The sequence below is a fragment of the Buteo buteo genome, chromosome 16 (genome assembly GCF_964188355.1).
Source record: "Buteo buteo chromosome 16, bButBut1.hap1.1, whole genome shotgun sequence".
NCBI lineage: Eukaryota > Metazoa > Chordata > Aves > Accipitriformes > Accipitridae > Buteo > Buteo buteo.
In genome coordinates this window covers 22,859,187-22,886,860 of record NC_134186.1, presented here as the reverse complement: position 1 = coordinate 22,886,860, position 27,674 = coordinate 22,859,187, and the positions used below count along the sequence as shown (strand labels likewise).

Genomic DNA, 27,674 nt, shown 5'->3' with positions numbered 1-27,674 from the left:
GCTGTAAGACTCTAATTTATGCATCTGGATGACAGCGTTTTCTTAATTTTTTCCCCTCCTTTACTCTTTCTTTCCACAAGGTTTGGTTCACGTACAGCAGATTCCTCGGCTTAATAGCTTGATCTGTGATGTGTCAGACACGAAGGACCTTGCTTTTAGATTAAAAAGGAAGCTGTTCACCATTGAGGTAAGAGAAACAGTTTTGTTTCACTATTTAGAACCCAAAAGGTGGAGCTAATCCCATCTCTTATGTTTCGTTTTGTGAAATACATAAAATATGCATCAGATGTTGTAAATTCAATTCGTTCTGGTTTTGCTGTTCAGAATGGTTTTATAAAATATTGTAATATGCCTCCTGATTAAAAATGTCTCATTTGCTGCACTAAATTGGTCCGTTATAAATAGTTTATTTTGGTTTAAAATGTACATAGAAAGTAGGCCACAACCTTCAATAACAAAGCATGACATGTTCCTGAGGATGTCAGGAGCATATTTAATTAAATGTTAATGACTTGCTCTTACTTGTGTTAGTGGGTGGGAAAGTAGCTACATGTTATTACCCCAGTAGAGGGATTTTAATGTATAATGCTGCCTAAAATTGTGTGTGGTATGAGGGATAAGTGTCCTTATCAGCATTCAGAAACCATTTTCTTTGCATTACTGAAATCACCTTTCGCTCTTTTATGTCATTTTAAACACAGTATCATTTACACTAATGTCCTTAAGTAAATTTCCTACTAAATTTAAACTTTTTTCTGTGACCTTTATGCAGACAGTCCTGATAGAAGGCAGTAATACAAAAGATGTATTTCATTTTAATCTTGCTAAAGAGCAAATGAACATAGCACTATTAAGCAATTAGAGCTGATGTATTTATTAACCAAGTAATGCTTAGAGATGGAAGATGGCTTTCGGGGTGATGTGATAGTCATTGGTACAGTCTGGGCAAATTTTTTTTAACAAAGACATAAAACAGCCAAGCATCCCTGACAAACCATTTTGTTTAATCTCTTTTCAAATGAAAAGCTCTTAAGCAGACCACTTGTCTTAACTGCTTGAAACCATAAAAAGAGAGAATTGCCACCAATAAATTAGCATATTTTTTACTCCATCACCAAATGATGGTCAATGTGGCTTGGCACTGCTTTGGTGTTTGGGACTTCACCCTTAAGTGACCACTTTGGCCCTTATTTGACCCTCTGCCCTTTTTAGCTGGCCACTTGATAAGGTAACTTAAGGGTTCTCTCTCTTCACTGCCTCCTCCCCTTCACAATTGCAAGTAGCCCTAACCTATAAATCATTGAAAGGGCCCTATCAAGTGACAAATTAAGGTGCCCTCCTCCTAATTAATGGTCATCAATGTCTTTAATTATCTAATCCTATTGAGAGTAGTTAATAGTTAATCAGGCAGCCAGTTCTTCATGCAGGTCATCTCTGCATGAGTGCTAGAAGTTTCTCAACTAGAGGTATCCTCTTCAGAAGCCACTTAAAGGCAAATACGTAAAGGAGGGCTTTTTTCCTAAAGACGTTCCTTTATAATGTTTCTCACTTTCCAGAGAACGCGGTTAATGAAACCAGGCATTGTGAGTATCAAACCATTTTAACGACTGCTTTTGAGCAGTACATTAGAAACAAAAACCTTAATAGTCTGTGTTTGGTTTTAAAATACAAATGTTCCTACTGTTTTCAGAAGTGCAAAGAAGCATGCTCCCTCGTTTCACAGCATAGTAAATTCTCATTTATTATAGCTATGAATTAACATATTGGGGGGGGGGGGTTCCTCACTGTGAATCCTGACTCAGAATATAATTTTTTCAGCCATCTGAATTTGGGATTCTAATTTGTAATGTAAATTGGAAGCAAAAAAAAAAAAAAACTTTAGCAGGAGGCTCTGTAAAAAGAATTGAATTAGCCATAGGGCAGAAGCGTTGGGAACAGGGGTGTAGTGGAACTCTTGAAACAACCTGTTGCCCTAGACATGCGTAGATGACCCACTTGTACAATTTCTCCCTTCATTGCTGAGCTGCAGCCCCTTTTGAATAACTTCATGTTTGGTTAGAGATATGCTTTCTATAAGCTGAACTGACACAAACTAGCCCTTTTTGAACATGTTATATCACTGTCCTACTGTGATCTTCCTGTACACATTTCACTGATCTATAATACATATGTTTTTCTTCCTCATACTATTAGGGGAGGCAGACTACAGCTAGGCTGACTACAGCAATGAGGTGAATAAGAAAATGGGAGCAAGGGAAAATTGAATTAAGAAGGGATGTGAATACAGTCTTCTAAAATGGGTTTCTGCAGTTAGAATGTGATGAGTCAGCAGTCAGGTTTGGTTCTGGTGATAAAAACAAAGCAGCACAACAGTGTGCGTTACAAGCAACAGTGTGATTTATACAAAGTACAACTAAGTTTATGACTTCTTTAGTATGTAGCTTAAATGTGAAATGAAAATATATTTTGAGTACATTACAGTTTTTGGAAAGCTTCTGCTTAGTTATATACACAATTTAGGGTAAAAATACTGACCTCTAATTGAAATGCCACTTTAAAATCATAAGAAGCATAAAAACATAAGAAAAGTTAGAAATATACAACCTATGATTTATGGTAAAACTTCTCCAAAAAGGATTTTCATCACTAGACCATTCTTTTTTTACAGTTTAAAATAAGAGCATGGGACACAGATTTTCTCATCTCTGGTTTGCTCACCAGTTAAATAACTCTTTATAGTTTGGCCCTCATCAGTAAAAAACCTTAAATGTCAAATCTGTTTTATTAGATTGCAGTTTTGGGGGAGGGACTCCGCCTCTTTAGAGTCTGCAGAATCATTTAACTGTTTCAGTTTTTCTTGTATCTTCTTCATCAAAATAAGATTGACTGAATTGTATTCTAAAGGGATTTTTTTTAAATTCAGGATGAAAATGGTTTTTAATGAATATTTATGAGTGTTCATTTTCCATTTGTAAATTATGAGGTCAACCCTTTCCAGGAAAACTTAGACGTTTATGGTAAAAGGTGCAGTAGCCGTATCAAGCTTTCCCAAATCTTCATGTTAGCTACTAGCAATATATTATTATAGGCAATATTATTAGAGATCTATCTTATGTGCATACCACTTTAAAGGACACAATTTTGAAGTTAGCCTGTCTAATCCTATTTCTTCCCACTTTGGAATCTTAATTAGAAGGAGATAAAAACCATCATTTGACTAAATTATTGTCTTGAATCTGTAGCAAAAGGTATAATCCGCAATTGGGCCAATTAGTGTACCCCATAGTTAGCTATGCTGAGGCAGGAAACTTGATTAGATCTGACACCAGCCTAGTTCCCACTGTTGTTTTGCCAGGTATGATGGTCAGACTTCAAAGGGCTTGAGGCATCAGCAGGGCAAGGTTTGGAGGCCAGCTTAGGTCCGGTCGTTAATCTCTCTGCTAAAACCACAGCAGCCCTCGCACAAAACAAGCTTACACGACACAATCATGCGGTATTAAAGTTTGGGTTGAGTCATGCCAATTTGCCTTTGATTTTCTGATGATTGACTAAAAGATGGCTACATGACTAGACACATACTGAAAGTTTACTGATTAGGTAAGTTCCCCAAATATTTGAAATATTTTTTGATTTCTCAGTTAAATGATATGACTACCCGTTCATCTTAATGAAACTTTTCAGCAGAATTGTTCTTGAAGTACTTTTTGCTTTGTTTGTAGCGCTGAATGTAACTTTTATCAACATTTGATAAAGTTTGTAGGAACATTATGTTCATAGTTTTATTTGATAGAACTTTATCTTTGTTGTTCCAAAGCCTTCTGTATCAAAACTAAAGGAATCTGTGCCTAAATTTGATTTTTTCACTCCTCGAAATTTCTAAGGAAACGTTGTTTGTTATTTAGGTACATTTACAATCGCGCGCAAAAAGGGTATTTCCTGTTAATTATTTTCCACCTCACCATTGCGTAAAGCGCTGTTCCACGGCTGCGATTACATAAGTGTTCCTTTCTTTTGCAGTCTGATTTGTTGAAATATTGCAGTAACAGTGACATGTTTCCATTCTGAGAGAAGCCTAAGGCTGCTTTAGTATTATTCCAAATGATTGAAATTGCCATCTTGCTGACTTTCCCTTGGGCAGCTTAAGGCCTGTTTACTTTTGTATTTGTTTCACATGTTCCCTCTGAGTTTGGCTGGCAGGACATCATTACCTGGTTTGACAAGACAGTTGGAGAAGATTCATATTTGATTAACTCCCTTTGTTACTGTCTGGTCAACATAAACCTCTGAAATTATGTATTTAGAGTTAAAATTTTTGATAAATTCAGTATGTTTGCAAATAGGAAAGTTTGTGAGGGTTTTTTTTTAATTCCCTAGTTTTGCTTTACTGCAGATTTTTTAAGTCTTCAGGTAACAGTCAATTGTTAATAGTATAGAGAATAAGCTTTTTCCTACAAGTCGTGTAATATAGTTTGTCTAATAAATAGTTGTTGTGAATTATTTTTTCTGATTTGATCAATACACAGGTAAGAGCCAGCTAATGTGATTTTCTTTTTAATGGCTATGTAACACCTGTGCAAACCAGAATAAAAGTCCTTAAAGACAGCTCAGTTTGAAGCCAAGTGTCATGTACTACATAAAGAATTGCCACACAACAAAAATAAGTAAGTTTCCAGGAGATTCTTTTCTGAGAGGTGTTTCCTAACAGGAGGAGAAGAAAGTCAGAATTAGAGGAGTCCTGGGGCAGGGAAGTTGCTGGTTTCTCGGTGGCAGGCAGATACAATATGGTACTGTGGAGCACTCTGCAGTGCATTTTTCCTGGTGGTAATTGCCAGAGTAAAAGGTTATGTCTTTGGAAGGAAACATAATCACAAAACCCAGCAATTGAGTCTATATAGGATTAAAAATAAATACATGATTCCAAAGGCATTAAAATAATGTCCTTTCTTCATCTGTCAATAAAGGACTGTCAGAAAATCAGTGTTTGCCAAAATAAGCAGGATTTAATTGCAGCTCCAGATATTCACGCGTATGCTATGTGTCCAGCATTGGTATTTGGAAGAAGACTTAAAACTGTTTTCTTTAAAGATGGTGAATCTGGCAATTAAAAACAGGAAATACATCGTAGGTAGCTTCCATCTGAAATCTCTGTGGTTTTGGTTTTTTTTTTTCATTCTATCCCTTTTCATTGCTTATTTTATGCAGACTATACTGTGGTAAACTTCTTATTTGCAAAGGAGAAGTGCAGTTAGCCACTGCTATAGATTATTTACTAAAACAGGTGGGTAAAACGAAGTCAGAACTGATGTCTGCGGTGCTTCAGTGTGGTATTAGCATAGCACGAGTTTGGTCCTAAGTGACTCAGGAGATGATGATGTCACCAAGTGCCAGAACTGTGCTCCCAGAAACATTTTGTAATTATTCATTAAACACATCAAGAACAGGTATGGACATAATGGTTTAGGGTTATTCATGAGCTATTTCTTCTGGAGGAACAAATCAACCTTGTCACCAGTACATATGGGATCAGCATATATTTAAAATACACACAGGTGCCTTACCAACCTCTTTATCAGTGAGAATTAGAAAGTGTTCCCTGTACCTCTAATAGCATCACTTCTTATAGGCTTCTTCCAAGAAAATTTGAATCAGCCTTCATTAATGACTCACCCTAATCCTGATCATATTTCACTGATGTTTATAAAGTTGAGTAATTTTGTAAATAAACAAACATTTGAATTAATGAACTATTTTAGGCAGTGTTTTAACAAAAAGAATCTGTGAGCCTGAGAGCTGACAAAAGGCAAAACATTGGTTTATTAGAAATTTAAGTGCGGTGGTAGTTCTATAGCAATCAGTCCATAAAATACGGAAATGAATTCTTGTTCACTGCGATAAAGTTCACACAATGTTACACCAAAGCTAATATATGCTACACGATACATGTTGTAATACTGGGAGCTTAGTCAATATGCCTTCGTATATAGATAAAAGCAACTCTGTATTTTAAGATCATGCACTGGGGGTATTACAAGACCTGACCCCATGTTAGGGCCTTACAACCTCCGAACGGAACCTGCTTTTACCAAGGCAGAGGGGAACACAGCTGTGACCTCCTGGCTGCCCAGTGCCTGGAGCGTGGATGAAACTTTACAGGTATTCCTGGTTCAAAGGTGAAACAGAACTTTTCTGAAATGTTACAGAAAGTGAATTTCTTTAATTTTCTAATGTAATAAAATCGTTGGGGCCTCTCATGCCCATGTATTTGAGAATACAAGTCCCCTTGGGGCTTACGTGGAAAACATCTCTTTCTCCTCAGCCTGCCTTGAGCAGATAGCATCATACCTAGCAAACTCTAGTATTAGATGTTCCACTTCAGCTCAGGGACTCAAATGCAGGGAACTCTGCATATAAAACTAAGCTTTCTGACAGAGAGAGGTAAAACATTGTAATAAAATTCAGCTGAAATTTATGCCAGTCAAACCGCAGTTGCATTGATTATTCCTGTCCATCTTCGCTATTATATTAATAAAGACATTTCCACTGGCTTATTTAAACATAATTCAAAGGATAGTAATTATAACACCGTAACATTTTCTTAATCTGAAATTAATAATACTGCAAAAAGATTCTCCCGCAAAACTAATTCTGTCATAATTCCAAGCTCCATTTTGCATTATTTCATCTAGTAGCCAGTTCAGGTTCTCTTTACCTGGTATGGTGTACTTCACTGAATTGTTTTGTCAGATGCTGTCAAGCCAACCTACCATTGTTAAAGAAAATCAAACTAAATCATTTTGGCATGAGCCTTCCAGGAATAAGGCACAGAATATGAAGAGTTTGATGAAATCAAGGATTTGATTTCAATATTGTAAAAGACTGCCTGTCAAAAATGTATTACATTCTTTCAAACAATTTTGAATAAATAAATGTGTTTAAAATTGTGACAGTACAATTTAGATAAAGTTTTGGGAGATTATTTTTAAATTATAATAACTTGAGGTAAAACAATACTTGGAGTGCTCCTGTTTAAAAAGAAAAACCCTCTGAATGCTAATGGCACATAGAACTGAAATCAAGTAATAAGTTTTATGTGGTACATGGAATTTCAGAACACTTGTATCTTATGAACATGTGGAAAAATTTAATTTGAAAATATCACCTTCTTATTATGTAAAACTGAATAATGAAAATGAAAACATTTTGATATTCTGAAGATGAATACAGGAAGGTACTGTTAACTTTCAGATTGCGTATGAAGATTTGTAATATCCTGAAATTTATTTCATAATCAATTTTGGTTTATGGGTTGTTTGACATTATGCAAGTATAACGTGAGGGCTCCATTCAATTTTTCAAAACTTTAGCACTTATAATAGAGGGCATCTGCAGTTCCTTGTTAGTAAACAGAACTCATATATATTTTTATTTAAGCAAATAATTATGTTGTTTAGAAATATTTATACCATAATTGTGTTGTCGCAATGGAAGAACATGCAACAAAGCCATTAATGCAATTAAAGGTCACTTGTACATATTGTAATGGACTGCTCATGCACAGGGTCTGTGTTAAGGGTCAGTGGTGCAGCATGAAATAGATTGGCCTTGTTCAGTCTGTAAATAAATGGGTCAACTTATCTTGTATTTGCCAGACAAATAAAGTAGTTGACATATTCTCACTTTCTTAGTATTAGAAGACAGGTAGGCTAAAGAGGTCTTTCGTAAAAATATTCATTGGTAAAGATTAAAAAACTCTTTATCTACCAGCAGCATATTTTCCACTAAAGCGGTAGTGGAAAATTTTTTTAGACAAAGGTCTGTGGGTCTAAGTTAGAAAGATATTGATGGTGAGTGTTTAAGAAGCAAAAAGAGTTAAGCACCATATTCATAGTAGTTCTCAGCAGGAACTGAGTGCCACCTCCATTAAATGCTCTTTTAAAGTACCACCAAGTTTTAATAACAGTATGATATTTCATAGTTGTATAATGTTCTCACTTTACAAAAAATAACGAATTCAATCATTTCTTTACACAGTAGAACAGACCTCTGAATTTTATATATCTCTGTAAATGCAGGAAAATAAAAATTAAAGCTTATAGGAAGTCACATTTTCTCAACCACAGGTCTACATCATACCTGAACCTTATTGAAATGCATTGAAGTAGGAGTTCAGGGCTATTACTGAAAAGAATGAGAATAGGATGATTTTACATCTCCACATGGAAGATGTGCACCCATCTGGATCTTCTTGTCTCAGTACTGTTTGTTATGCTTTTGATTATTGATCTTTGCGTAGAAAGTGATTCAAAGTACTCTGTAAACTAGGAAACTCTAAGATAGCCCTATCTAAAACTTGGAAAAGGTTAAAATGTCATTTTGTAGGGAAACAGAGCAATGTTTGCTATGACTAGTAACATGCTTAATCAAAGAAATTCCAAAATGTTTGACTGTAATTGTGCAAATTCAAGGTTAAGGGATAACATTTCCAGTCTCATGAAAATATTAGTGATTTTGGATGAACATAAATCTGTAAAGAAACCACAAATTGATGGTTTCTTTAAAATTTTCACCTCTACAAAAACTGTTCCATACCATTTTGCAGATTTATTTATTTTACTGATTCACAAAGAATATTATCCTTTACTGAACTGTTAACATACAGGAACATTTTTTTTATTTTTATTGAAAGCTAACTAGTCATTATTCTTAGTCTGAAAGACTTCACAAGAGCGCCAAAAGGAGACAGGAGTTAAAAAATATACAGACACTGGAAAGTACTGTAGGTGAAGAAAAAATGTTCTATAACTGTTGTGCAAATACTACTTTCTGCTTTGGCCAAATTATGGGGTATTATTTGTGACTGAATTCCAGAGTACATTTTATTTTTATATTCCTGGCCAAGAGGATTGTGCAAAAAGTAGATTGTCATAAGCAAAATGGCTGAGGACTACGATGCCTAAGGCATAAATAAACTTAGATTTTGGTCATGCCATCTTTATTGCTCTCTTTCTCACAGTTGTTTTAGTTGCATGATTTTGTTTTTTTTTTTAAATTTGCTTTTTCTTGGTTGTATTACATACGGTTTTCAAAAGATTCTGTTATCATGCATAATGCAATTTAAAATTTCTCATTGCATGTTAAAACCAATAGCTTTTGAAATATCAAGTGAGACTGTTTCCAAGGAGAAAAATTATTTATTGCTGTTAAAGGGGTATTTCTGGCCAGCTTAACATTAACACAGTATTCATCCCCTTCAGAATAATAGCTTGAATTTGAATGGCATTACTAAGTAACAGTTCAGCTCCCTTTTTTCCTCATTCCTTCCTTCTGAAGAAAGTGAGCAGTAACTGTATAGTGTACAATAACCAAAGCTTTGTATTGGATGTCCATAAATACATAAATAAATAAAGTGAATTTGGGTGCCAACGTGTACCATCCATAGGCTGCTTGACTTTCAGAAAACAACTGGTAGCACTTGCTGAAAATAATTCACTTTAAGTGCCTTATTTCAGATATTTAAGGTTTGAGAAACCTATGGGGTTTAGCTTATGAAAACAATGTCTATGGGCTCTTCATCATTTTTTGTCCTGCTTCAAGACTGTAATAGCAAAAATTACTGAAGAATTTTCACTCTGACGTTCATAAAATTCATATGTTTACAAAACAGTTACCAAATGGACTTATCTTTTTCTAATATTAAACCACTAATCTTTGAGCAGTGTATCAGCTTGAGTCATGTTTAAAAGTAAAAGCAGAAAACAAAAATAAAAACCAGTTTGTCACTTTTAAATGGGAGGATGTATTACTGTGCAAGAGAAATCAATTTCACCTTGCATCCAAAACAGTGCTTGCTATTCTTAAAATAATCTGATTTCTCAATACTTAAAGTTTTAAGATCTTTAGTAATCTATGCTAAGGAGCTGTACATTCACTTGTTCTGAAAAAGATAGGCTTTGTGTGACCGGCATACAAACAGTTGAGGTCGATGACTTGGCCATGATAGCTGAGTCTTGAGGAAACTTCTGAAGTCTCTGTGGTATACCCAGAATATCTACTGGGGGTTTGAATAGAACCTTAATGGTGTATTTGTAAGCAAAACATTTCACATGTCTGGATAATAGCTATACAGTGACCTGCCTTGTCGTTGGGTTGGCGCTAGGCTCTCCAGCTGGAGCAGTTAAGAACTGTGCAGTTGGTAGATAGGCTTGGGGTCTGCGAGTGGCAGAAAAACTTTAACAACAGCAGTCACATTCCACTGTTCTCAGTCAAGGATTATAGTGTTCCAGTGTAGTTTTCAGAGATGCACCCTGACTTGCTTTTATTCGTGAGGCAACACACAATTAGGTGAACAAGGGGAAAAGTTTTGGTTGTGTACTGAGTCTCACTGTTACTTCTTGCTTTTAAGGGCTTCTACACGCAACCTGAAGTTTGGATGGTTACCTGCGTACTGGCAGAAAGTATAGCAGAATATGATGATTTAATACAATATTCATCACTTTTTATTTTCAATCTCATGTATCATATGAAGTGGAAAAGAGTAAACTAAGGAAGACCTTGTTCTGGGCTATTTTTGGAGTTAAAGACGTAGTGTCCTGAATTCGTAGCGCTCACTTGCAGATGGAGAGTAGGAACCAAGTAGGGTATGGTGAAGCTACACTCTCGGGACTGACCAAGGGAAGTCTGCTTGTAGAGATAGCCACAGCTTGTACCCATCTTGATATATAGTATGTGTGATGTACAGAATAAACACATCCCTCAGCCACTTGAGCTGCCATATTTTACTAACTGAGAAGCATTTTGTTTTCAGCTCTTTATTATGTAGTGTTATCCACTGATTGCATCTCTTCTCTCATTGATTTATTAGGGATTTCGTAATATGTTGCTTAATCAATAAACACTGTAGTCTCTTAAGTCAGTTAGTCTCAGGTCTGCAATCTAAAGCCCCTGAGGCAACACCATATACTTCTTAATCGGTAGTTCTCACCTTTTGGTATAAGGCTTTGTAATGCTGGGTGGATTACAGGTTTCCTATGCTGCCTCAAATGCCCTTTTACAAACCTTTTGCTACCAGAGAGTAGTGTGACAGGAGTTATATGAGCTTTTGTTGCTCTAATATAGGGAAAAATGGTTCTCCTTCTAGGATGAGTATTTATTAAGAGATATGAACCAGTACTTAATTTGTAATTCTTGTTGCGTTAAAATAAGGAATTAATAAGAAGTAAATCTAATATTTGTATTTAGATCTGATCCTCAATAGTAGCATAGCCATGGGCTGTTTGTGCTTGGTCTGCATCATCTAGACTAAAAATAGCCTTCCTGTCATTTTATTGGCAGCGTTTTAGCTACTCCTTTAATTCTGTTTAAAAATGGATAGAGAGAAAGATAGCATAAATATTGAATGTGTGCAGATATTCCAGTAAGTAACTAAAAGGAGATTCCTGATGCTTTGAAGAGCTGTATAGTTAGATGGAATTCACATTTTGCTTAAGTAAAGAAGCATTTTGTAAATTATTATTATCTTAAATGTATTAGGTTAATTTTTATTTTTGTATTTGTATCTAATGAAAGTAGTTACTTTTAAATATCTGGGCATTAACATATATTTGCTTTATTTTATTAGTGTCCTGGTTAGGTTTTGTTGGTTTTAGGTTTCCTTTACATTTTGATAAGAAGTTACTGATGAGGTATTTTATTTCTCATCAGTTAAATAAACAGCCACATTATTTCTAATTTTTCTTTTAATAAAGTGAGGTTTTGCAGAATAAGAAGACAAATCACTGCTGCCAGCTAAAATCTTGAGCAATAGTCTGAAAATTTCTGATTTGTTATGTTTTGTTTTTTGAAAACCTGTGGAAACAGTGAAGGAAGAACTGGCTTGTTCTTGTTCTGTCTGTCCTAAGAAAACATGGGCTACTTTAGGAACTTCCAGGACCACAGTTACAATATGGAAAAGACACAGTTCTGAGGTGGACTTGCATCTGTTGTTTTTTTTCCTCATCTGAAAAGGGCATTCTGGCTTTAAAAAAGCCATGAGAATTAGATTCAGGTTACTGAAACGCCCCTAAACCTACAAAGGAAAATTTTTGCTTTGTTTGTAGAGTAAGGCTCTAAGGTAGAAGGGTTACACTGAAACGATGCTGTCAGTGGATTACTTATATCCTTATATAAGAAGCACTTTTTCCTCTTGTAGTCTGAAGTAAAAATTATACGTGTACTATGGTCTTTTCTACTTTTGCTTCTCCTTGTTCATCCACACCATGGTGTGTATCTGCATCCTTTAGGACAATACTATTCTGCACATTCAGTGTAGGAGTTGTCTGTGCTCACACAAATAAGAATATCTGGAATACTTTCTTGCAGCATTTATTTGTTTTTCGTTATTTTTTGTTTCAGGTTTGTGTTTTGAAATTATATCATTACTTTACAAATTGATCCAAAAGATTAGGATTTATTGAATGTGCAGTAAGAGAAGACATGTTTGAAAGTAAGTTATGTTAAGTGCTGCTTTTATGGAAGGTTGTTGGTGGTGTTACGAATGAGATTATGAAAAGAGAAGCAATGAGCATTGCAGTTTTTACATTAGAGCATCCAAAGTAAAGTGTATAGTTGCATTCCATCTGTTGCAAGTGCATAGCATTGTCATAGAGGGGTATCAGTTTTCAGAACTCATAATCAAAACGGAATATTTACTGGTGAAAATTAGGCATAACTAGAGTATTGTTATATGTACAATCTAGACACCTGGTGGAAATATCTATAAATAAAGCAGAATTTGTACAAAGCCAGGAATAGTCCATTAGAGATCATTTTTATTGAGAGAAGTATCATCATTTATATCATGTGTTTGGTTAATGAATATTCAAACTATTTTATGAGTATTTTTTAAGCTTTTTTTTTTTTCCCTAAAAGAGGAAGTATGGTTCTGTACAAAATTACATTCCTAAAAGATTTACTGTTCTCAGCATAATAAAAATACTGTAAAATTACTTCCTATCTTGAAAAATCAAGCCAGCTATTCTTGTTTCAAATTTCATCTAATATATTGTTCCGTATGGTTGTATGATAAACACATTATTCCTTGAACAGGAATTAAGAGTAAAGCTGCCAGGAAGGGGTTTTGTTGTCAGAGTAGTTCCCGCCTCATGTTTTGTAAGAGATTTCATGGTCCCATTGTAAAGAGTGGATGATTTAAAACGTGTTCCCAAGATAAACTTTCCCATTGTCATTAATGAGGATGGATAATACTGAGTGACAAGTGCATTAGGAATGACACAGAAAGAGCTGTTAGATTTGTCAGAGCATATCACTTCAGGCAATGAAACTTGAGGACATTCTCTTTTAGCAATTTTTTGCTATTTATTAGAGAACCAAAGATTGTGATTGCTCACACAGGTGGATTTCACTGTTTTGTTCATTAAATATTTAGGTACCTTTGAAAAGGTAAAGGTGACAAATATCACCATTATACTCCACTGAGAGGGGTGCCAATGGTTGCTTTGCCTACAAATAATTCATCAAAACTAATATACCTTTTACTTGTTTCAAAAATGTTTATTTGGTGGATAAATTTTAATTTGCGATATTTTTACTGAATAGGAAAATTTAAAGTTATATAATAAGAAGTGCTCTGACCTGTCATAGTGAGGCTTCTGCGATAAAGAAGCTTAAAATTAGGACACTATACATGTAATTTACATTGACTTAAAAAATTGTATTTCTCCACAGAGAAAGACTTTTTAAATATTTATCTCTGAATAATTAATAATGTATGACTTTTTCTGGTGTTTAAAATCTTTCCAAACTACAACATGCCTATCAATTTCCATTTTGAACATGCAATTGGTCACTTTTTCGCCTTGATTCATCTTGCCTGGCTGCCAACCAAATTTTGCCTCCGTGTACCTTCTTGACACTAATAATGACTGAGTTTCTGTTCGTTTGCGTGCAAGATTTCCCAAGCGGCAGTTTGGGGCTGGGATAAACTATCTATCATGATTGCGTACAACTAATCTGCCTCAACCAAACCACCCAATGATTGAAATTGCATTTGACAATTCACCTCTCCTTGGCGTGCCTGAGGTGAACATAGCTACAGACCATCCCCTGAAGGGCATAGCAACTCCTCCATATGTTGGGGAGGATCCTTTTATTTGTGTCAAGAGACTTTTAGCAAAGCATGTATAGGCAGGGATTTTTTTTTTTCTTAGACTTCCTTGTTTTCAGATGCATGGCTGCCGCTTTCTCCTAACCAAAGCATTTTGGGGTTGTGAAGCATTTCCTAATTTTTAATTCATTCAAACTGTTAAACTCTTTCTCTGAGATAAACTAGTGTGATATTGGATGTATAGGAGATAAAAAATTCAAGAGGTATTTAAAACGTCATGTATTATTTGTTAGAACGTTATGCTATTAATATACCAGTAGTGCTAGTCAAACATCAGACAAGAGGCCTGTTACTGTGCTGACCTTTACCAAAGCTTGCACCTGCTTGCAGGATTTTGCTAACACAGAACCTAAGAAAGAATGACAAAGCAAAATCTGTATCTGTCATAGGAGAAATCTTTCAATTCTTTTCCAAATTGTAAATTTATTCATAGTGTGTATACTTACTGGTTTGAAAATCTGTCTGTGCAAATATTATCTGATAAAACAGACCCTTTATTTCTGGGTGAGATTACTCAAATAATCTTCAGAGTAAAAAGCCTTCTAGGATTGCATTTTCCTAAGTACTGTCCTTTTTGTATGAAGTCACTTTTATCATAATAGTTTAAGTGATAGCCTATGTCATCAGGAGTGCTACTTTTCATTAGTGATGTGTATGATTAGCTCCATCAGATATAATTAATTTGTTCAAATACAAAGTTTCTGAATAGTTAGGGTAATAAAATTCAGTTTCTAGGGAGATAATTTCTTTGTAGTTTTCTGCTATAGTTCCAATATATTGAGTTAAAAGATACACTGTTTTGATATATGAGTCCCTTCCAACTTGAGGTGTTCTATGGTTCCATGATTCTGTGATAATCCAGATAGAAAATACTGAAGAATTGCATTCTGTAATATGTTTTGATTTCTCACTGTTTTGTGTAACAGTGTGTTTTGCTGTATTTGTGTATTTCAACAGAAGCATAAAGATCCGCAGCCAAATTGTCCTTCCTGTTGCTGAAAAGAGGAGTTTCAGTGGTGCACTCATAAAGGCATGACTATCAGCCTAATTTTCTTTCTGACACATCAAGTCATACTTCTCTCGTTTCTTAAAACTGAAATACATTTTTTCAAGCACTTTCATTCAGCAGATTAAGTCCAAGCTGAATTAATAATCTTTTTGAAGTGCTTGACAGCTGAATATAGTATATGTATCTATTTTTGTTGTGGGGAGGAAGCTAAGTAATATGGGTATCATGCTTTCTGTAGCATTTCCAGCCAACCAAGTCCAGAAGAGTCAGGACCCTTTTGAATATATAAATCATTAATCTTAGTAACCAGCTGCTCTGAAGGCAGGGAAGAATAATTCAGCCACACAGCCACTGTGTAACAGTTCACTTGTTACAGTAGCAGTGTACTAAATCTACCCATAATTTATGTCCTGCTTTCCATATTTGTTCATTTATTTATTATAATTAATTTTGTTCTCAACCTTTTTTCTTTGAGTGTATCTCTGTGGCACAACACAGTGCCCTGTGTAGATGCTGCTATCTCTAAACCAGCTCTCATGGGTACAAAAAGCAATATTGCCATGTTAGACCTGGTAGCCCAAGCAGAGCACCCACTTAACCACAGCCGTTTGCATCTTATTGCCTCGACGTGTTCTTTGTAGTAACTATTTGGTTTGTACATGATTCCAGAACTCTTTTTTTTTTTTCCCCTTGCTAATAACCATGACTTCTTAAAAAATAACTTCTCAAATTTTTAGTCTGGATTTGAGATTTTCTTGTGTATTCCTTCCTGTGTGACATCAAAGCTTTATGCTATGACTTGGGATAATGACCTTCCTCATATATGATAGTTCTTGTCCACATCAGAAGAAACAGTTGTCATAAAAAAAAAAAAAGAGATCTTTTTCAGGCCTCTGCTATTACATATTAAATAGCTATACTGTTTTTGTGCTCTATAAAACAACATTACAGGGGTTTGGAGGTGGTGGAGAACTTCTATCCTGTTACCACTGCAGTGCCAAAGAAATTAAGGGAGGGTGATTTGGATCGCTGGGGTCTGCAAATTCATCAACAGTCTGAAAAATTAAAGGTTCGTGTCCTGCTATTCATATTAAAGTTAGGACTGATGCTGGTTAGAGAGCTTTTCTTTAATCTTGCATAAAAGGATTATAATGCTGGCTTATCAATAGATTCCTAAAATGAAGTATCACGATTCCAGTTACTTAGACAGTTTCAGTTTTTATGTAAAGGCTTACACATCTGACATTATAAGTGACTACAGGTTTTAAAATAATTTAAAAATAAAGAGCATAGCAGTCTGGGATATTTTTATGATATATCTAAATCTTGAAACCCTGGTGAACTGCTGATTCTTGAACACATTGTCTATAAAAAAAGATTATTTTGCTTATGAAGACTTACAAGTATATATCTGCTTGTCTTGATCAATTGCTTTGTGTTAGTCTGAGGCCTTTAGTCACTTCTCAGTGCTTAGATTTTCTTTTTTGGTTTCAATATTCCAATTTTGATTTCTCCAATAGTTTCTGCGACAGTTCCTTGTCTACCTAGAAGCGTACGTGACAGCTCCTTTCTGAGAGTACTGAGTGGCAGTGACTGAAAAGGCAGATCCTGCTTTTATAACCTGCAGTACTATAGTACTATGATTTTGACTTCTGGTGTATTCAGCCATATTAATTACCCAAGAATGGTTTGTGACTTATGACTTAAATGAAAACATAAAATTAGTAATACATTAAATACATGGTAACTTGACCAACTACACTTTTGGGACTAAGTTTGTTGACCACTTCCTAATTCTTAACAAATAGCCTTTAAATGAAGAATTTTATACATATATATATATAAAATCTCTGTATTAAAGTGATTGAGATACTTTGTTACGGGCACCAGTTTTGTTAGCAAATTGGTCATAGTGTCCTGGTATGTGCTGATCACGTAGCCTGGTGTATTCACCAAAGATCTGAGTTTGAAACTATGGAATAAATTAGTTTGGTAGCATTGTAAGCGTGATTTCCTGTCAGTTATTACTTCCTATCACTTAGGTATATCTTTCAGTTTTAAATACTTTGTTAAACATAATTATGTAGTATGATTATTTCATGTATCATATTAGAAATTCAAGAAAGATGTGCATTGTAAAGAAAAGGTGAAGCTGCCCAAAATGAGAAAAATAAATGTATTATCTTTTTTTAAAATAAGCAGCAGGCTTTAAAAACATATCTGACGTATATTTTTTAAATAATGTTGTCAACTTTAATTGTACACTTAAATTTATTACATTTGTCTTCTAACCCCCAGTTATGCCCTCATCAGCAACTAGTTCTGGCCTTGGGATTTCTAAATGTACTTATGTGCAATTATAGGAGCCATTGAACATTGCATTTCAAAATGAAAATGCAGTTATTTGTAATTTCTTCCAAGCAACTTCTCTATATTAATCTGAATAAGATCATCAGATGGCCTTGTGTAAAGTATTTACAGGCAAAAAGAAGTTCTTTTAGTAAAAAAAGGATTTCCATGTATTTCTTCATGTTGAATGATGCATATTGATACAGTTTTTATAATTCATGTATTTCAGCCATTGCTGACATAGGCTTTAAGTGCTTGCACATTCAAATATAGCACACAATATGGCATGTGTAAATGGTGTCATATCTTACTAGGTCTTTCTACTGGAAGTCAGTAGTGCCCGAAGTAGTTCATAAAACTTGTCTATCCTCTTGAATGTCAATTGTGCATGGCATTTTAGGCTTTAAAAGTGCAGTACCTATCTTTGAAACATTTTAAATCAATATCAGATAAGACTGTTGGGATACAATGAATATTTTTATATAGGAAAAAGAACTATTTCCTGTTCTGAAAAATTGAATGAAAGTTACACTGGAAAGTTGCAACCTAAATAAATTTATAAAATAGATAACTATTATAGTAGCCTTCTAAAGTATCAAGATGCAACAAGCAGCAGGAATCACAGATTCTTACGTGGTCTCTTCAATTAGGATGAGACTGTTTTGTGTAAGACCAACATATGAAAGTTTCCCAAGTTCACATTAAATACTACCTGAACATTTTTTTTTATACTTAAATATCTATGTTCTTATAAAATGGAAGGTTGAATTATAAACTTATTTATCATAATCGGGCTCTGATCATACTTTAATGGATTTGGGATTGCTAGGTCCTGTGGGTATTCATGCACTGTAAGTAACTACAGCAGTTGTGACAGCAATGAAGCTACTGGTAAGAAGTCTTTACGACACTAAAACATCAAAACCAGCAGATAAAGTTGATGCAAAGCTAGTCTGTAATTCAGGGAAGGCTTCCCCATCAATTTCCATATCTACACACACTGCGGTGATTCATAACAGCTTTGTTATTGTAGAAGCAAGAAGAGATCAGTACAATGCCTTTGTATTACAGTAGCGTAATTTTAAAATCCACTCAAAATTAAATTATTGCTTTCGGAGACTGAAAATAGAATAGATTTTTAAAATTCAACTTCAAAAAAATAGTAATTTTTATAAAACAGAATATGTAATTCTCTCTGCCATGTTGATAAAACTTCACATATTATCGATCCCTTGAAAAATACTTCATAGACCACACATAATTGTGATTCCTGAGATAGGACAGATGTAAGGAAAGTGTCAAGTCAGACTTTCCGTTGACTAAAGACCTTATGTAAAAATGTACAAAAAACTCATTTAGGGTTTGGGGGGGGGGGGGGGGGGTGCAAGTAATGAGAGCTATTTACACAAAACTGTACTGCAGAGACTGTTGATTTGTGAAACTGAGGAGACCCAGTATGTGTTTGTGCAAATGGAATCAATAGAAAGCTGCATGAGCATCCAGTTGATATGTCTATAAAACTCATTATTTAGAAAAAATCAGATAGTCTGAAAGTAAAATAATAGCAGAGGCATCATTTGCCCTTTCAGAGAGTTGGATGAATCTTAGGGGCTTGGATTACAATTACAATTAAAAATAAGAATACTTTGGCTTGTCTAAAGTTGACTCCAGGAATTCGGCTGATATTCTTTTTCAATTTTTTCGTAAGAGCAAACTCCCAAAGAGGCATAAAAGTAAATGATCACGATGTGTAAAATGTAGAGTATGAAAGAAAGGGCATGAATATATCTAGAGAGAGACATTTTGGGGGCAAGGGATTTAGTGGATTCAGCAAGTGTTTACATACTAGTTTAAGAAAGACCTGATCATTGTTCAGGTTATTTGGCTTAAAATACTAATAGTATATGCTAAATACATATATGATAAGACTGTGCTGTCAGTTCAAAATAAAGTTAAGGCACAAGGCTGAGAGAACATATGGGACTTTGAATGAATCTTAGGTTTCATCAGGTATGATCTGTGGCAGAGCAAACAATTCTGATTACAGGAGTGTTCCTCATAATGACTGATATATACAAAAGTCTTGAAAAAACTATAACAGCTAGCAGACGATAGCATGCAAAAAAAAGGTGTTGCATCTAATAGAACAGAAAAATATGATAAAAATTATAGCATCCCCTCTTGAAATTGAACAGTGATTTTTCCATCAGAGCAGTCTGTCAATACATTGTGGTATTGTGATATGTTGCCGTGTTTGTGTTTCAAAACTAATTTTGGGAAGCCATTCATTTTTAAAAACAATGTCTTAACGTTTTATAGATGTTGAACAACTTTCCAACGTTTTCTACTGAATTTGCAACACTGCCATACAGCAAGAGAGCTATTGAAAAATAATTAATTAGCAACATTTGTACTGTAAGTTTTAATGTTGGGAAGTACTTCATATAGAGTTGCAAACTCTGTAAAAATGAAGTAAATAGAACTAGATGTAAAGTGATAAATCAGGCCACACAGGCAGTGATTGTGATGTATACTCTTTATATAATGCTGTTTATATCTTTGACCTGTGGTCACTGTTTTTTGGCTGATGTTCCTGTTCATCCTGTATTCCTCTTCATCTGCCCACCTTCCTCATCTTTGTTTTAAGAATCATGATAGGAAAATCCAGGTAATCTTGCTCTTCTTGGAGGCTGGACTAGGTGATCTTTAAAGGTCCCTTCCAACCCAAACCATTCTATGATCCTATGATTCAGACAAAGACCCCAAATATTGGAATGCCTTTAGCAGCTGGATTAATGCCTTAACTTCATTATTGCTACACTCGATTAGCAACCAAACTCTTGGCTTGCTATGAATATGAACTCATTAACAAAAGCAAGCCAGATAGTCAGTCTTATGTCCTAGAGATTCAAAGGAGGATTCTGTGTCCTCTGGGATGGAAGTTCAACTGACAATCAGAACTTCAAACCAAGCTGCTTCAAATGCTGTGGGCACTGCCACTGTTTTCTGAACTGCTTAGCAACATAGAGTCCTTGTGACTTAATAGTGTTGATTTGCCAAAAGAAATGTGATCTCTGGTGGAAAACTACTGTTTGATGAATTGTTTCATTCAGCTCCACCATCGATGAAAGTTCTACATAATATTAAAAATTCTAGGCTTATCCTTAGATGTCTTTGCTTCTTCCCAGAGCCCGTGAAGACAAAGACAGAAAAAAGCGTTTTGCACAGACTGAAGCCTGTTCTTCATGAATATTCAAAGACTGGCTTCAATCACAAAGAACAGAAAAGCATATCAATCCAACCACTTTCATTGATACAGGGCTACTGATTCAGGTGTTTCATCACACCGCCTTTCCTCCTCTCAGCGGAAACCTATGAACCATTTCCCTTTTTTGGATTTTTCACCTTCAGTCTTCTGCTGCCTTAGCACTTTTTTGGAGATAAGCCTACTTAGTACCATCAATCTTGTTGCAGATTATGTAAGACAGATTAGTTATGGACAGTCACCATTGCTTATTCAGTTCATTTTGTCTTTCTGCTGTTAGGCAGTTTCCATGTCCTGTAATGTTTAGGGACCCTGGTTACATAAATCTGCTTCAAAAGAAGACAAACCCACTGTCAGTGGGAGTCACGAAATGCCTAAGAGACAAGGATTCTTGCTGTAAAGTGTTTCTCTGTGCACAAGAGAAAGAAGTATGTTGGGCCACCTTGAACTTACACTTAATTTGCAAGTTCAGATCCAGGATGATGATTCTAGCATTTATATCCTTATTCATAAAGAGGATTTTTGCTGTCTTTTGATGTACAGGACACCTGCTTCTGTTTGCTTGTTAGTGTGTCATCAGACATACATTCACTTTATAGTGAGTCAAGACTATTGTCATCGGACTTGTCATAGTTCCAAAAGTTTTTAACAACGTACTAGCAATTGTTAATTGTTCATTTGAATTAGCATGCCTCCTTTTCAGGATGTAGATGACTGATTGACAAGGAACAGTCAAGATACTGCCTGTTATGCTGCAACTTGGACTGTGCAGTAGAGTCTACACCTAAGGGTAAACAGTCAAGGTATCCTCTCCCTGATGTTTAGGCTCTCAAATTTATTAGGGCAAGGAGGGACAAAGTAGTCATAAGACCATACTTTCACCAAGATAGATTTCAGATTGGGTGGGTTAAGGTACTGGGTTTTCATTCTATCATCATTCTATCAAAACATACAAGGCAATGTACTTACACAATGTCTTGTAAATGGCAAGAAGTACAAGGTGTGCAAACCTGGCTACAGCTGATGTACTCAGACAGTTCTCATTCTAAAAGCAATTATTGCTGTTTCTGAAGCTATGGAGTTCAGACAGTGGTAGGTATCACCCACCCACCCCCATGTATTTCTATTTAATGTATTTCTATTTAGTGTGAAGCAGTTGACCTTTGGACTGGGACACTGAGAGTTAAAGTGGTGGTCTGCTGAATGCTATGGTCTGCTGGACCTGGACTGGGAAATTTCATCAAATTAGCTGAATAGAGGTCACATGCAAAACATCTGTTTGCCAGCTCTCTGTCCCCATTTCTCCCATCTTTCTTGCAGAAAGCTGTAGGGGTTTGGTGTCCTAACCATGCCAGGCTCCACACAACAGCACAGATGATAAGTAGATCTCACTGTTAAAGTACACTTCTTCCTCCCTTGCAAGGAAGTTCTTTCTCAACAGTTGGAAGGATGATGTGTTGCTTTGCTGAGTGAACCAGGTTCATTTGTTCTCCTGAGTCTGTCATCAAAACGTAGATCTCAGTCCTGTCATTCTGGACTAATGTTTAAGGCTAAAGGACTCTCCGTGGTCCCATTTCTTAGCTGGACAAAAGCTTGCTCCTGGTCTAACTCTCCTGGTTTCTCTCTCTCCCTCTCTTGTAAAATGCCATTTTCCTAAGACTACCTCCTTCTCCAGCAACCCCTCAGGAACCTTCAATCTTTTTTCCCTATATGGTTGCTGCCTTTATCTTTGCCAAGCCCTGCAGCAATTAAAAACTTCCTCTGCAACTCAGATGTACAGGAAGAGGAAAAACCTTGCATTTCCTCCTATTTTTTTTGCAAAGGGAAGGGAAGAAGGAAAAGAAAGGCAACGTCAGGAGAGAAGGCTGGAGAAGAATTCTGCCAGTCATGGCTTTTGAGCCTGTTTGCCACTACAGGTGAGACTCTGCAGTACAATTAAATTTCTTTGCACAGAGAGCTACACATACACACACACACCCTGACCCTGTCTCTAATCCTTTGGCTGCAGCAAGAATAGTGTTTTACAGCTCTATTAGGATGAGGCTGGGAGAGCTGTTCAGGCTAACAGTGCCAGTCCTTATCTTCTTAAGCAAAGGCAGAAGTCAGTAACTTGTTGTGTTAGGATTTCATCAACATAGCCTAAGTCTTAAATTAGTTCAGCATGTAAGTTCTATGAGAGAAGAGGTTTTCATAGAAGGGGAAGTTTTTGAGGAATTGTTGAAGGAGTGTAATGAGACATTCTGTGAATTTTCATATGCAGAGCATCCCAAACGTAAGAAGAGAAAGCAAGAAATAGATTTCACAAATAAAGAGTAAGTATGCTGCTGTTTAAGAGGTGATATTTAAAGTGACATTAAATAGCAAGGATCTTGAAAATTAAGATATATGGTTCGTGTTTGCTTCAGTAGTAAAAAATGGGATAATAGAAGGGCAGAGGGAGGTTGGTGTTCCTGAGCAAAGCACTGGGCTAGGAGAATAATCTTTGCAATAATGTTTAGAATATGTTTAGATTTATCAAGACGATACAGAAAGAGACTGCAGAGAAATAATTCAGGTCTTGACAAGGGAAGCATAAAATATATGGACTGAGGAGAAAAGTTACTTATTAGGAATGTTCTAAGGGAAGAAGTATTGCTTTCTTCTTAATTTTTATGATGCTATTTAACTTTTGAGAAATGAACTGTCACAATCTGAGTTTGCAGTGTCTAAGTGCTAGTGTTACACTATTATGAGCTATCATATTATCTCTTTAATTAAATCTCCTTGTATCCGTTATCATAGCCAGTATCATGAAAGTCATGGATCTGTTGAAGGGATTTTGATACTTCTTCTGCTTCTTGTTTTGGTTCCTTGGTTTGACTATCAGCTTTCAGCTGCTGAATTCTGTGCAAGAATACTGCAACTACCCTGACTGTTAATGTAAATTTGATTGAGGTCTCATCTGATTTAGAAGTACAGTTTTCATGAAGAACGTTTTCACAAACACACAACAACCGATGTCAGCTAGATCTATGTGTCCTGGTAGCCATAACATAAATGAGTCATAAAAAGCAAGTGACATAAACAAGCAGTGTAGTTGATTTGCTTCTTGATTGGACTATAAATAATACTTGAAGTGTATGATTTCAGAGCCCTGTGGAGCAAATGATGTAAGAACTAGTAGGAGTATCAGACTTAGCCCTGAAGAATTCCAGTGATATATATACTGCTGCCTTTACCAAATGGCAGAGGATAGCATTATCAGGCTGAAGTCCCTCATGGGCATAGACTCTAAGGTATTCTAGTTTGACTTTGTGAATCAGCCCTTTCTTCTGGATTTCTGCCTTTAGAGGAGCTGTGTTTTGGCTGTTGGCAGTTTCCATATAGTCATTCACTCTCTTTGGTAGTCTGTGTGAAAGCTTCCACACTCAGCTTTGTCTGAAACTCAGATGAAGCCAGAAAGTTGTCTAGAGTGTGAATCAGTTGTGCCATTGCATGGTGCAGTGAGTGGGAGCAGATAAATGACTACAGGTTCTTTTGGGTGCAAAGGTTTCTGTACTCTGTGTGAGTTTTTCCTCTAATCTGTAAAGCATAAATGTAGCGAGAGGAAACAATGGAGTAAGAAAATACAAGGATCTGAGATGACACAGCTAAACACTTGTTGGAATATAGAAGAAAAGAAAAAGGAAAAAAATAAGAGGTTCAATGATTTATAGTTAAGAGGTGAGGACAGAAGAAAACACTACACAGAGGAAGGAAGTGGGGACATAGGGAACAACCAGTTCAAGGCTTCAGTTAAGATGATTAACTATATAACAGGTTTTTAATTAATTCTTTTATACCAGTTTCAAGGACAGGTTTTAGGTCACCCTTGCCTAGCAGAAGGGTAGTGATTGTAATTCACTGAAGGCAAGATGGGTAGTATTTTTAGCCACAATGCCAAACAGCCATAATGTTTGAGAACAGTTGTTCTGCTCGGATGTCTTGGTTTGTCTAGTAAATTTGTCTAGATCTGTCAGATCTTTAGAAAAAACAAAGTGCTGTCTCAGTGGTTTTAAATTAATTTGTTCTTGCAACTGGGATTTAACAGTTCCTTTGAAGCAATTATTATTTTAGTACAAGTGTATATGAGATGCTACCTGTCAATGAGTACTTAGGGAATCCTCAGTATGCAGATCACTGACCTGATAAACTGTAACAGCTCCATGGGAGTTGTTATGGTCTGTCGCATCAATGAGTATTTAGGGACTCTTTAATATGTGGATTATTAGGACAGTAAAAACGTCTGCAGCCCATTGTGTCAGTGCAGCTGTTCCACATGAGTGTTAAGATATTACACAGCCTTACAGAACATTGTAGAAAAGTAGTTGACTAAGCTTATGTAGTAGCCCTGATTTTACATTAAAGGAGTGGTCTTTTTTAACATTTTCCCAAAATAAGAAATTTAGGCACAAATCCTCATACTAAATTCATTGAGTTTTGAGATTGCGTTTATAAAAATTCCCATTTCTCAATTACACATACAGTGAACAAAAAATTCCCAGATTGAATTCTGTTCTGATTCCTTCCCTACTTTTTTGACTGCAGTTTAGGAAGTAAACAACAAAAGTAACAGAAATTCTCCTATCCAGAAATATCTATCCAAAGAATAGACCAGGAATAAATTATCACATAAATAATCAAATTTTTTTAGTAGTACATGCCCTAAAACTGCTGAAAAGCTGTCTGGTTTGTAGTGGTCCCTTTACTAATCCATGTCTGTCACAGGGGAAATTGTGGAAACATGAGTACACATTCACACTCGTACTGTTAGAAGAAACCCACTATAAACATCTTCAAGGAGTCTGTAAATCTTTCCGCAATGTTCAAAACACATCTTAAGCTTAATGTTTTAAGTGAACAAGAGAGAGAGAAAAATAATGTGTCTTACTTGGAATACTTTTAAAAACTGATTCCTTCTCTTGTCATTCTTTGTACAGTCATCCAGAATACTTCAGTCTATTTTCCAGTTAAATTTAACACCGAAGTACTTCTGCAACTGCAGGTTTAGCTTTATAACTGACAACAGTGGCTGGATTTGTGAGCTTTTTTCCCAGTTTGCTAATAAATCAAATTTGAATTTTGCCCTTTCTGAATTCAAATTTAAGAAGCTGAAGGTGTAGCAGTAGCATTTTAAGGACCGAATGCTGATTTCTGCCTCTTAAACTGAGGAAAGCTGTGAAAAGCAAAGACTTATTAGGAGGAGTTGTCAACATAAGTTTACACCTCTGATATACACTGAGGTTCTCAAGGTTTCTGAAATTACATTTCTTATTTGAAAAAATATTCCATTATATCTATTACTAATACTCCTAGAAAAATAACATATCATGGTAACAGTATGCCAAATCAAAGAAATAGATGGAAAGTAAGAACAATGAAATATTAATAAAATTAACAAGTTGCTGTGACTGCTAGAATGATATGAAATGATCACATTAAGCAAATTATCGGGATAAAAAATTAACAATCTCTGTAGAAAAATTATTAATTTCTTTAAGCACTCCCGATTCAGAACTTTTCCAGAGTCAGTTTATGATTAGAAGTTTGAGATGGACTTGATATTTAAATTAAAATGACTTATGTTTGTATTGTTATCTCAATGCCAGTTATAAAATAGGATAGGTTAATCGATAATCACAATGAAATTAGTACAAAAATACATTTCTAAAATGTACATAAGGCCTGCATCCTCTTATTGCAGAGGTACAAAGTTATAGATTGAAAGAAATATAGAGATGGCTTCACAACCTACTGCTTTCGTGGGTGGTTGTTAATCTACATATTTATGCATGATCTGAAAAAGCACTTACTGAAGAAATTGGTGAGAAATTCTGAATGATGTCTTTCATGATCCGTTCAAAACCTGGGAAAATAATGTGTGTTAAACCAACTATACACTTGCAACGTGTATGTTACATATGCACACACACATATATACACATATGTATATAGACATAACACACACTCAGCTCCTTTTTAAGAAAGCAGGAAAAGGCCTGTAAAGTTTATTGTGATAATGCAGAGGGAAAAGGTGTGGGTTTATGAGGTTTTTTTCATTCTCTTTCTTCCCTTTAGGCTCTCCATTTTCCGTCTAGACTGTTTTCCTTACCACCTTTTAAATCCTTTGTCTTTCATTCCAACTTCCCATTTTTCTATACTTTCTCTCCTGTCCTTATGACATTTTTGTTCTTAACCTTTCTTTTCTTTTACATGAAAATATGTAGTAAAATTTGAATTAATATGTACAAGTGTACTGCCTGCAAAAAAAATTTCCTTGCTTTAAGGAAAGTACAAAAATGAAAATAAAACTTTTAAAAGAAATGTGCTATAACATCATGAATAAGCATATGTTCAATTCAGTGGAACAGAAAACTTTTTTTTTGTAGTTTCCTATCTTTTTAAAAAGATTTAAGAAGTAGTTTTGTTTATAATTTGAATTACTTATTTCATTTTAGTAATTTGGGCCTCAGTTTCAATGTTTCATCAAAAAACAAGCATACAGATCCCACAAATATCGAATTACAGCCAGAACCTGTAAATTCAAAGTTTCAAAGTTCATTCTATGAAAATTTATCTATTGCAAAATGGAAAATAACAGTTAAGAAAACAAGTTCATATGCGGCATATAGGAGGTGTTAATAAATTATTTTATAAGTGATTATCCATTAAAGCATACTGATTCTATGAATGTGGCACAAAAAAATGTTTTATGTTTTTACTCAGTCATTTTATAATCAAAATACAGAGTAAAAACAGATGTATGAAGTCATTATTTGTAACAGCACCAAAACCAGCAAATGTTTCAGGATATACATGCAAGTTATTTTTGTCAATATTATACCACATATGAATAATTCATTACTGAAATT

The 27,674-nt window shown here is 35.3% G+C and overlaps 1 protein-coding gene across 3 annotated transcripts in view; it reads left to right on the top strand.

Annotated features, from left to right (window-relative positions):
* ELP4 (elongator acetyltransferase complex subunit 4) overlaps positions 1-27,674 on the top strand; it is a 158,246-nt gene that overhangs the window by 71,812 nt on the left and 58,760 nt on the right. The window contains exons 9-11 of one of the 3 annotated variants that reach the window (XM_075048201.1): positions 81-187; positions 22,608-22,700; positions 23,045-23,066. In XM_075048201.1, the coding sequence (XP_074904302.1) occupies positions 81-187; positions 22,608-22,682 (182 nt within the window). In that variant the 3' untranslated portion in view covers positions 22,683-22,700; positions 23,045-23,066. Of the gene's footprint in view, positions 1-80; positions 188-16,690; positions 16,876-22,607; positions 22,701-23,044; positions 23,067-27,674 lie in introns of those variants that run through there. The other 2 variants (XM_075048202.1, XM_075048200.1) reach the window with 2 other exon arrangements.